Genomic DNA, 11216 nt, shown 5'->3' with positions numbered 1-11216 from the left:
ACCAAAATGCTCCGAACAAGCGGAATTATATTGTACCTCACCCATTGGGCTCCATATGTAACCGTCATTATCCGGCTTTATCTCCTTGCCATCTTTGCACTCGTTGCAATCGTTATAGTCATCTTACCAACGATTGCCGTGCACCGCCTAATGCACAAGCCATTCCACAACGGTCTGCTCCACCTGCTCCTAGACGTGTTACTACCACTCATGCTTAACCCGGTGTTCCTAATACCCGTGCTTGCTACAATTGTGGAGATCCTAGTCATCTCCGCAACATGTGCCCTCTACTAGCCCATGCCCATCAAGCCCAAGTGATGCCTGCACCCTGCTATGCTCACAAGCCCAAGTTGTGCATGCACCTTATTACTCGAGTCAAGCTTATCAAGTTCAAACTTATCAACCTCCGATACCACAAAGTTTTACACCTCACACTTATGCCCCCACAAGGTTCCTCAACTCATGGATGCTCCTCATGCAATTACACATGCCCCTGCTATCCAAGCCCCTCCAACCAACCAAGTTGCTCAAGCCCCTTAGGGTTCGAATGGTCGTGCTTTCATGATAAATGCAAATCAAGCTCAGAGTTCTAGCGATGTGGTAAATGGTACGTTTCTTGTTAATAATAATTCTACTTTGGTGTTGTTTGATACTGGTGCCGATCAGAGCTTTATTTCCTTAGATTTTTCCTATATTATCGATAAGCCTCGGGATAGGTTATCTAAGCCTTTTACCGTAGAAGTAGCGAATGGGAATTCTATTACTATTGACTCAGTTATCCGGGATTGCGTCTTAACTCTGAATAAGGTCAAGTTCCGTATCGATTTTATTCCAATGCAAATGGGTAGTTTTGACGTTATTGTTGGGATGGATCGGCTAACCATTAGCCACGTCGAGGTTTTTTGTTATGAGAAATTTCTTCGAATAACTCTCTCTAATGGTTGTATTCCTAAGGTTTTCGGTAGTGCGCCTACTTCTAACCTTAATCTCATGTCTTGTTTTCAATCTCAACGTTATTTCCGTAAGAAATACGTTGCTTTTTTAGCACGTGTGATGGATAAGGATAAGGATAAGAAGAAGATTCAATATATCCCAATTGTGCGCGATTTTCCCGACGTCTTTCCTGATGACGTTGTTGGACTTCCTCCTGTTCGTCAAGTCGAATTCCGTATTGATCTCGTACCTGGAGCAAATCCTGTTGCTAAAGCACCCTATTGTCTTGCACCGTCTGAAATGCAAAAGATTTCGAGTCAATTGCAAGAACTCTCGGACAAGGGTTTTATTCGCCCAAGTTATTCTCCTTGGGGTGCACCTGTTTTGTTTGTGAAGAAGGATGGTTCGTTTCGCATGTGTATCGATTATCGCGAACTCAACAAACTCACTGTCAAGAACCATTACTCGCTCCGTCGCGTCGATGATCTTTTCGATCAACTTCAAGGAGCCGTATACTTTTCGAAGATCGATCTCCGTTTGGGTTATCATCAACTTCACGTTAATGAAGATGACATTCCCAAGATCGCATTCCGTACTCGATATGGGCATTACGAATTTTGTGTTATACCTTTTGGGCTAACCAATGCACCCACGGTTTTCATGGACCTTATGAACCATGTGTGTAAACCCTATTTGGACAAATTCGCAATTGTTTTCAGCGACGATATTTGATCTACTCCAAATCCGAAAATGTCACAAAGAGCATTCATTACATGTTATCCTTGACATTCTACGGAAGGAACAGCTGTATTCCAAGTTTTCAAAGGGTGAGTTTTGTGTGACAACCGGAAATTTTTGTTAAACATTTGCAACACTTACAAAAAAATTATGATAGTAACCAATAAACGAGATGTCTACTTAATTTATTTTGATCTTTCAATGGATGGAAAGTTTACTAAATTAATGTTGCTCATACTTGTAGACTGTGAGTCTACTTATTTACCCAGCGGCACCTATCAATTTTCTGGACGAAAATTCCTTCAACAAGGGGATAATGTGACACCTCTCTCTTCCATGTTAACACCGTCAACCCAACTCCGTTATATTACACGTCACGCATAACATTTACATGATTTAGTAACGAGTCACACACAAGAGTCGGTCCGTATGCGTTGGTGATAAATGTCAATCCCGTAAACGAATACATGTACGTGCTATGTGATTACTTGCTTTGTGTGTTCATGCTTTGATTATTATTATTATTATTATTATTATTATTATTATTATATATATATATAAATATAATATAATAAAATAAAATAAAACCTAAGGCGCCCCGAGCCGCGCGTAGGATTTGGCTAAATCCCTCGAACCGCGCGGGGGATCGCCAGATCGTGAAAAGTTGTTTAAAACGATTTTAAAAACCCTAGAGCTCATATTATCGACCTCTGCCATTTTTGGACGAAACCCTAGAGATTTTAGGTCACTTGGGAAGCTTAGGGGTGCATTGGAAGTGCTAGGGGTTGTGTTTACATAGTAACAATCGTTAGTTGTAAGTATCCATCTCTTAACCGTTGTTTTATTGATTTGTTAAGTGTTCTTTTGATGTTAAGAGGTGCTTGGCATGAGAATCTCAGAGATATGACCATTATAAGACATGTGTGATTGATAATTGATGATTTAGAATGTTGTTGTTAGCGTAAACATGAATTAGTTAAGGTTCATGAAAGATTGGATTCTGGACAGATTTGTACTCGCTTATTGTTTCTACTCTAACTTGATGATAAACGATGATTTTTAATAAATTCTTGATTCTAGGATTTAGACCGTTGATTCTAGTTTCCATAAACTTATGATTTGTAATTTTTGGATATACAAAAGATAGGTTTTATGATTTTACAAGATTGCGTGTCTAATCTGATTCGGGAAGATGTTTTCTGGTCTAAATTCCCGACAACATAACTTGATATTGATAAAGCCAAATGGGTTGGTTCCACTTATAGAACTTAGTATTATAAATTTAGGAGACAACCCAATTGGCCTTGCATAATTTGGATAAATGAGTTGAGATAACCATGAAAATACTTTTTGTTGCGCAATCTGCTGAACTGTTTGTACCTATCTGCAATGATTGAATTATTGTGAGCTTTTCCTATATGATAAAAATATAATGAAAATGTTTTGAGAAACCTAATCCATATATTCTACTGTGATAAATTTTGTAGAATTTATCTTTAAGTTTTGCATAGTAAATAAAATCAGTTTGTACGTGCTAGAATCTGCCTCGTTAAATGAATGATCATAAGTTAGGTTGTATGATGAATATATGGTTGTTTTGCCATGAAATGACGTGTGGATACATGGTAGGACTTCTATTATAGTTGACATTACTTAATATCACCAACGAGTCGTCGGGTCAAGTTTGTGTTTGTGTGTGTGTCCGTACATGAGTCTTATTGTCATGGTTGTTAAACACACTCTCATAACTTAAACACTTGTACTAGGTAACAGTTAACGAGTCAAGTGCATACATAGGTTTGAGAAAAGTCTATTACACGCGTCACCAGGTGAGTTCATGCTTTTTCCTCATTTTCTGGATTGAAAACAACAAAACTATTTTCGTATACTTGTTTTCTGGATTGAAAACAACAAAACATTTTCCTTACTTGTTTTCTGGATTGAAAACACAATACATTTGCCTATAATTGTTTTCTGGATTGAAAACATGGACATACTTACTAGTTTTCTGGATGAAAACGCAGCGACTTACTTTGGATTGATGTAGTTTCTTATATATCACAAGTGTATACTAGATGCCCTCATATCACTTAAAGTCCTCACATACCTTGAACCGTTAGGATGGGATCGCGGGGAAATTTAAGTAGTACTGCTGGGTTTGACAAACCCCACCTGCTATAACTCGACTGGAGGTCGGACGGGTGTAAATTTTCCTAACATGCATCGCCAGTGTTTTGTGATAGATCTAGTAAGAAAGCATACAGACAGTCAGCTTCGGTTAAAACGTCTAGTAGCTTGTAAATGGGTTAGCTACCCTGGTATATTTGAAAAGTGCTAAATCTACATACACAACTTTTGCTACGTATACTATCTAGACTATATATATTACTTTTTACTACAACTTATGAACTCACCAACCTCGTGTTGACCCTTGAGTATTTATGCTTGCCCAGGTTGCTAGATGTGCTAAGGAGTGGATTACATTGCATGTGTCTGGAGTCACACTTGTGGCATGAACTTTTTATTGCACATTATTTATATTTGATGGGTTGTGCATGTTTGAACACATGATTCATTGTTTTTAAACCATTTACTTTCACGCTTCTGCAAAACTTTAAGTTGTTTGGATTGGATTTTGTGTTCTCATGTTTAAGTGAGACTTAAATAAATGTCTTGAATATTTTAATTTGGTTGTTTGGTATAACGAATGAGCTAGATCCTGGTTTGTCACATGCATCGCGGTAAAACTCCGTTAGTCAAAATTTGGGGGTGTGACATTTTGGCTTAAAAAAGTTCAATTTTTGGACAATATTGTCAAAGACAAAGGTATCCATGTTGATGCCACAAATATTGAAGCCATCAAGAATTGGAAGACACCGAATTCTCCCGCCGAAGTTCGTTCTTTTCTTGGTTTGGCAGGATATTACCATCGTTTCATTCGTAATTTCTCAAAGATTGCATTGCCCCTCACTGCTCTAACACATAAGGGTAAACCTTACGAGTGGGGGTCAAAGCAAAAAGAAGTTTTTCAAACCCTAAAGGACATGCTTTGCAATGCTCCTATTCTTGCTCTTCTCGAAGGTAGTGAAGAATTCATCTTTTTATGTGAGGCATCTAACCAAGGCCTAGGTTGCGTTCTCATGCAACGAGGTAAGGTTATCATGTATGCTTCGAGACAACTCAAGGTTCACGAAAAGAATTATACGACACACGATCTCGAGCTTGGTGCTGTCGTATTCGCCTTGAAGATTTGGACACACTACCTCTATGGTACCAAATGCGTAATGTTTACCGACCATAAGATTCTCCAACACAACTTTGATCAAAAGGAACTCAATATGAGACAACGTCGTTGGGTCGAGTTGCTTAGCGACTATTATTTGTGTTATGCCTTTTGTGCTGATCAATGAACTCGCGGTTTTCATGGACCTTATGAACCGTGTGTGTAAATCCTATTTAGACAAATTTGCAATTTTTTTCAGCGATGATATTTTGATCTACTCCAAATCCGAGAACGTCACAAAGATCATCTACATGTATCCTTAACCTCCTACGGAAGGAACAGCTGTATGCCAAGTTTTTAAAGTGTGAGTTTTGGCTTAAAGAAGTTCAATTTTTGGGCCATATTGTTAACGACAAAGGTATCCATGTTGATCCCGCAAATATTGAAGCCGTCAAGAATGGGAAGACACCGAATTTCGTTCTTTTCTTGGTTTGGAGGGATATTACCGTTGTTTCATTCATAATTTCTCGAAGATTGCATTGCCCCTCACCGTTATAACACATAAGGGTAAACCTTACGATTGGGGGGTCAAAGTAAGAAGAAGCTTTTTAAACCCTAAAGGACATGCTTTGCAATGCTCCTATTATTGCTCTTCCCGAATGTAGTGAAGATTTCATTGTTTTTTGTGATGCATCTAACCAACGCCTAGGTTGAGTTCTCATGCAATGAGGTAAGGTTATCGCGTATGCTTCGAGACAACTCAAGGTTCACGAGAAGAATTATACGACACATGATCTCGAGCTTGGTGCTGTCGTATTCTCCTTAAAAATTTGGAGGCACTACCTTTATGGTACCAAATGCGTAGTGTTTACCAACCATAAGAGTCTCCAACACATCTTTGATCAAAAGGAACTCAATATGAGACAATGTCATTGGGCCAAGTTGCTTAGCGACTATGATTGCAAAATTCACTACCAACCCGGTAAAGCGAATGTTGTGGCCGACGCTCTCAGTCATAAGAGACAAGTCAAATCCGTGCTGCTTACTTGTGTTTTTGTTCAAAATGATCTCGAAGAGCATATTCGTAACGCCCAAAACGAATCCGTCACTGAAGGCAGTGTCTATGACGAGATGTCGTGTGGTGCGGATTCTCAATTGGAAACTAAGCCCAATGGTTTGCTTTATTTTCTTAATCGTTTATGGATTCCCGATCGTGATGATCTTCGCACATTCATTATGGACGAAGCTCATAAGTAACGATACTCTATTCATCTCGGTGCGGATAAAATGTACGCTGATCTTTGTTCCATATTTTGGTAGCCCGGAATGAAGAAAGACATTGCTCTCTATGTTGCGAAATGTCTCATGTGCTCTAAAGTCAAAGCCGAGCATCATCGACCTTATGGTTTACTCGAGCAACCTCCTGTTCCGGTATGGAAATGGGATGATATTTCTATGGACTTTATTAATAAGCTTCCTTCTACCCGAAAACAACATGAGAGTATTTGGGTAATCATTGATCGTTTGACGAAGTCCGCTCATTTCATTCTCAATAAGGAAATTTATTCTGTGGATCAATTGGCGCGCATTTATGTAGAGAAGATTGTTTATCCTCATGGGACTCCTTTAACCATCATCTCCGATAGAGATGGTCGTTTTACTTTTCGATTTTGGAAGTCACTTCAATCAGCTTTGGGAACTCGTTTGGACCTCAGCACTGCCTATCATCCGCAATCTGATGGTTAGCCTAAACGTACTATTCAAACTCTAGAATATATGCTTCGCTCATGTGTCCTCAATTTTGGGGGCAACCAGGATATTCATTACCGCTCATCGAGTTTTCATATAACAATAGGTTCCACTCTAGCATTGGTATGGCACCTTTTGAAGCCCTTTATGGTCGTAAGTGTCGTTCTCCGATTTGTTGGAATGAGGTTGAATAATCTTAAATTACTGGTCCTGAATTGGTTCAAGAAACGACTGATCGTATTGCTCAAATCCGTCAGAATTTACTCTCTGCTCGTAGTCATCAAAAGAGTTATGCGAATAAACGAAGGAAACCTCTAGAATTCAATGTTGGTGATCGTGTTCTTCTTAAAGTAGCTCCATGGAAAGGATTGTTTAGATTCAGAAAGAAAGAAAAGTTATCTCCTCGATTCGTTGTCCTTTTGAAATCCTTGAACGAATTGGTCCTGTTGCTTATAAGCTTAAACTTCCTTCTGAACTCTCAAATGTTAAACCGGTGCTTCATGTATCGAATTTGAAGAAGTGTCTTGCCGAGGGTAATCCTCAAATACCTCTCTATGAAGTTCGTATTGATGAGACCATGCACTTCGTTGAAAGACCCGTTAAGATTATGGACCACAAGGATAAAGTCACTAAATGTAGTCGTATCCCGTTAGTTAATATTCGTTAGGAATCGAAGCAAGGAGCCAATTTACTTAGGAACATGCAGATCAAATGAAAGAGAAATATTCTCATCTGTTCGCTACAGTTAATTCTCTAATTTCGAGATGAATTCCCAAAAGTAAAGGATACTGTAACACTTTGGTTTTTCCGTATTCGTATTTGTATTTGTTTACCCGATTCGGGAATGTATTCGGATCTTTCTTATTAATGAAATCGTGCATTTATTAGTAAATTAACTTTGTTTATCCTAGTTTATAATTCCTTAACTTTCACTTGTGTCATATAGTCTTTAAAAACTCTTAAAATCGCTTAAAATAGCTTAAAAATGCATTTTTAGAACTTCAGGGACTAAAACTGCCAACAATGAAAGTCTGATAAAAGTCACTCCTTCACGCGATGTGAAGGAGGATACACGCGCAACGTGAAGAAACCATCAAATCTGCCAAATTCATTTTTGAAATTCGTTTAATGCTAAATCTTTCCTTAATAGATCCTAAATCACGAAAATTGAGCAACAAGTTATTGTATTTAGTATGGAATAGTGTGTAGGTTCATATTCAGTAATTTGGTCAATATATCGATGATTAAAGGCTTGATTTCGTCATTTAAAACAATATTCGTTTACCAAAACCGACTTGTTTCTTGTCCAACAAGCTGTTAAACTAACTATATAAACATATCATAACTCCAAACCCTAAAGTTTACTTAAACCAAGCAATTCCAGCCATCACCTACCCTATTCCCGACGATATTCCACTCGTTTTTTCTCGTTTACTTGAAGATTGAACGCTGCAGTTTGACTTTGACGTTTGTTTAGCCTTTGGCCTCGATTTCTCGTCAACTCAAGCGTTATCAGGTAAGTTTTCAACCAATCAATTCTTCTATAATACTCACTTATCAATAACCCACAATCAATTTTTGAGATTTCGGGGTAATGACAGGTCAATTTGAGTCAAATTCGTTTAAGGGTATTTTAGTCAATAACTTTGACTACTCATTTTCTCATACTTCTGGTCGGAACCGACTTTCGTTAAAGAAGACTTTTATTCTCGTAACGAAATGTTAAGGCTACTAACCAAAACCTAACTTCCGACTCTCTGTTTGGATTCTGGTCAGTACCAACTCGCTTAAACATTTATATAACATAACCGGAGTACTGTATGTCCGTTTGGAATGATTCTAGCCGAAATGAGTTCGGTTTTACTCATATTTTCTTATCTCAAATTTTCAGGTTTAGTTGGGCTATCTCATTTGACCCATTAACGGACTTTTGGCTTATTTTCTCTAAATACATTCTTATTTTTATTCACTTGCCTACGATTTAAGGTTAGTTTTATCATTCCCTTATTTTACTGAATTTTCATAAGTTTTGGTGACATATGCGTACTAATCCGTATTTCATATTATATATAATCTCAAACTAGCAAACGTGTAATTGTGTGTGATTGATCAAATATACTTGTTAAATTCTTACATGTTTATTTACCGTATTCGGAGTGGTCCATCATATTCTCATTTATAGTATGATCATACGACTGTCACAGTGAACAACGCCCGCTCTCATGGCAATGGTCTAATGACTCATTATTTTCTCATGGTTTGATTTTCTTACCGCATTTATTACGTTTTGCTTATTTGTTATATTATTATTATTAACTCATGCAAAACCTGGTAAGAACCACACTCAACCATGTGTTGACAAACTCTATCTATTTTCTACGCATATGCAGGTTATTGTTTAAATTGAAGTTTGAAGTAATGGACATCTAGAACGGACTTTATGGAATTAGATGAAGATAATTTATATTAAATTCTGTTTGGATTATATTTTCTTATTTTGGATTATTTGTCATGTATGAATATTGTGTGCACCTTTTTATGAAATAATTAATTTATTAGATATTGTCACTTATATATTATGATAGTGCCTTTGAGCTGTGAACAATCAGCTCACGCCCTGACATTTCTGCCTTAGGTTAGGGTGTGACATTAACTTCTAAAAAACATGAATTAGATGTTGAAAAATTTGAGTTAGCGTTAGGTAAGTTAAATGATATTCTTGGAGCACAGAGGAGTGCTAAACAAAAGTCAGGTCTAGGCTACAATTATTCAGCTGTGCCTTCACCGTTGAATGATAACTACACTAGCCTGCCTCACTTTACTTATAACACCCTTCCAGAGGAAGAGGTGATATAGGGAATTGGTCATGTACCAAAACCAGTAACATTTGTTCCTCCAGCTTCTAAAGCAACTGCTCCAATACCTGTAAGTGTTGATTCTAGTGGTGATTCATCCTGTTCAGCAGGTTGTGTTGAAGAAAGTGGGTCGGTGGAAACGGACACAAGTTGTGATTGTGAAACCATTTGTGATGAAACTTTTCTTGAAAAATGTGACAATGAAAGCAAGCCTGTTGAAGTGAACATATCAAGCTGTTCATCATCAAGTTGTGAGCCTGAGGATAATTCTAGTAAAAGCAAAGTTTTTGAAAATGAAAAAGGAAAGTACTTAATGTAAATATATTCCACCAAATAAACGATCATTTTCTCAAAAAACCAATCAATTAAGAAATCCTCAGTCACACAACTTATGTGATAACAGCTACTATGGTCATTATCAACAACATTTTGTTGATCCATATTGCACAAAGGTTGTTTTATAATCATGTTCCTTTCCAAGGATCACCTTCCCACCGCACCAATCACACTATAGTTCAGATGAGTTCTATGGCACTCCTAGGAGAAAGTGTTGTTTTGTGTGTGGTCACTCTTCTCACCTTGCAAGACATTGCAAGCACTGGTTCAAGAAACAACTTAATATTCAAAGGCGGCTTAGTCAATCCCTAAAGGGAATGTTTAGTAGCCCAAATTCAAGCGTTGATCAAGCTGATAATGAACCTAGTGAAATGGATGTGAAATCCAAAGTAAATAAATTAAAACACAAAAAGAAACCTTTTTGGAAAACCAAGAAGGATAAACTCAAAAAGGATCCTAAGACTGCAAAATCTAAGGATTCACCAAAAACAGTTTCAAAAATAAGAAAAGAAAAGTTTAAAATTGCCAAAACCAAGGAACACATTTTTACTTGGATTCCTAAGGACTACTCTTCATAAAGTGAGGTTCCAACAAGAAAGAAATGGTTTTCAGGAAATAAAATTAAGTTTGGTCGGTTTACGGTTGACTTTCCCAGGCAAAAATATCCCGGAACCCATATCTATTTAAACGCCTAGTGCATCCAGGATCAATCAAGGAGGACTATCAATAGTATTAGGTACTTAGATAGTGATTGCACCCAGCATATGATAGGAGACGAACCCTTGTTATTTGATGCTAAACCATTCGATGGCGGATTCGAGTCGTTCATAAGCGACATGGGAGGACAAGCTTCAAGGAAGGGAAGTGTTTCATATGGTACTTTGTGCTTCAACAACGCCAGCCTTGCTCAAATGGCTCAACCACAACTTATTGAGCGTTCCTCAAACTAACCTCGTCTAACTACTTCTCTCAAGTGATGGATCCAGCATCAGCTACTAGGTCTCGGTTTGAATCTCTTCAACTTTGTCATACAATGTGATAATGCATGCTTAAGATAGTCCATTTGACAACAACTTTACTGACCTTTTCACTAAAGCCATCAATCATGCCCGATTTGAATTATTGGTCGAATCGCTCGACATGATCAATTTTGATTAAAACAACCTATCTATCATTTTTTTTAAATTTTAAATATTTTTCAAAAATGTCACAATTTTAGAGGGAGAAAATGAATTATTTATAACTCACCAGAAAGATTTTCACTTTGTAAGTTTAAGAAAAACTAAAATGAGTCATTTGGCTTAACAAAAACATTTTAGATTTTTTTAAGAAAATCAGAAAAACGTTTCTATTTGTATTATCCCGTTAAGAGGGATCTCCTG

At 37.4% G+C, this 11216-nt stretch overlaps 1 protein-coding gene across 1 annotated transcript; it reads left to right on the top strand.

Annotated features, from left to right (window-relative positions):
* The first annotated feature begins 561 nt into the window (after positions 1-561).
* Positions 562-9499, top strand: LOC143563875 (uncharacterized). The gene is made up of 2 exons (XM_077051316.1): positions 562-1276; positions 9318-9499. The coding sequence occupies exons 1-2, from the start codon at positions 562-564 to the stop codon at positions 9497-9499; spliced, it is 897 nt and encodes a 298-aa protein (XP_076907431.1).
* The last annotated feature ends 1717 nt before the right edge of the window (positions 9500-11216 follow it).

This window comes from Bidens hawaiensis, unplaced genomic scaffold (assembly GCF_021521415.1).
Source record: "Bidens hawaiensis isolate Kalapana, Puna unplaced genomic scaffold, B.hawaiensis_p1.1 tig00001206_1, whole genome shotgun sequence".
NCBI classification, from domain to species: domain Eukaryota; kingdom Viridiplantae; phylum Streptophyta; class Magnoliopsida; order Asterales; family Asteraceae; genus Bidens; species Bidens hawaiensis.
The sequence above is the reverse complement of the archived record's forward strand: the minus strand, read 5'-3'. Positions and strand labels throughout refer to the sequence as shown.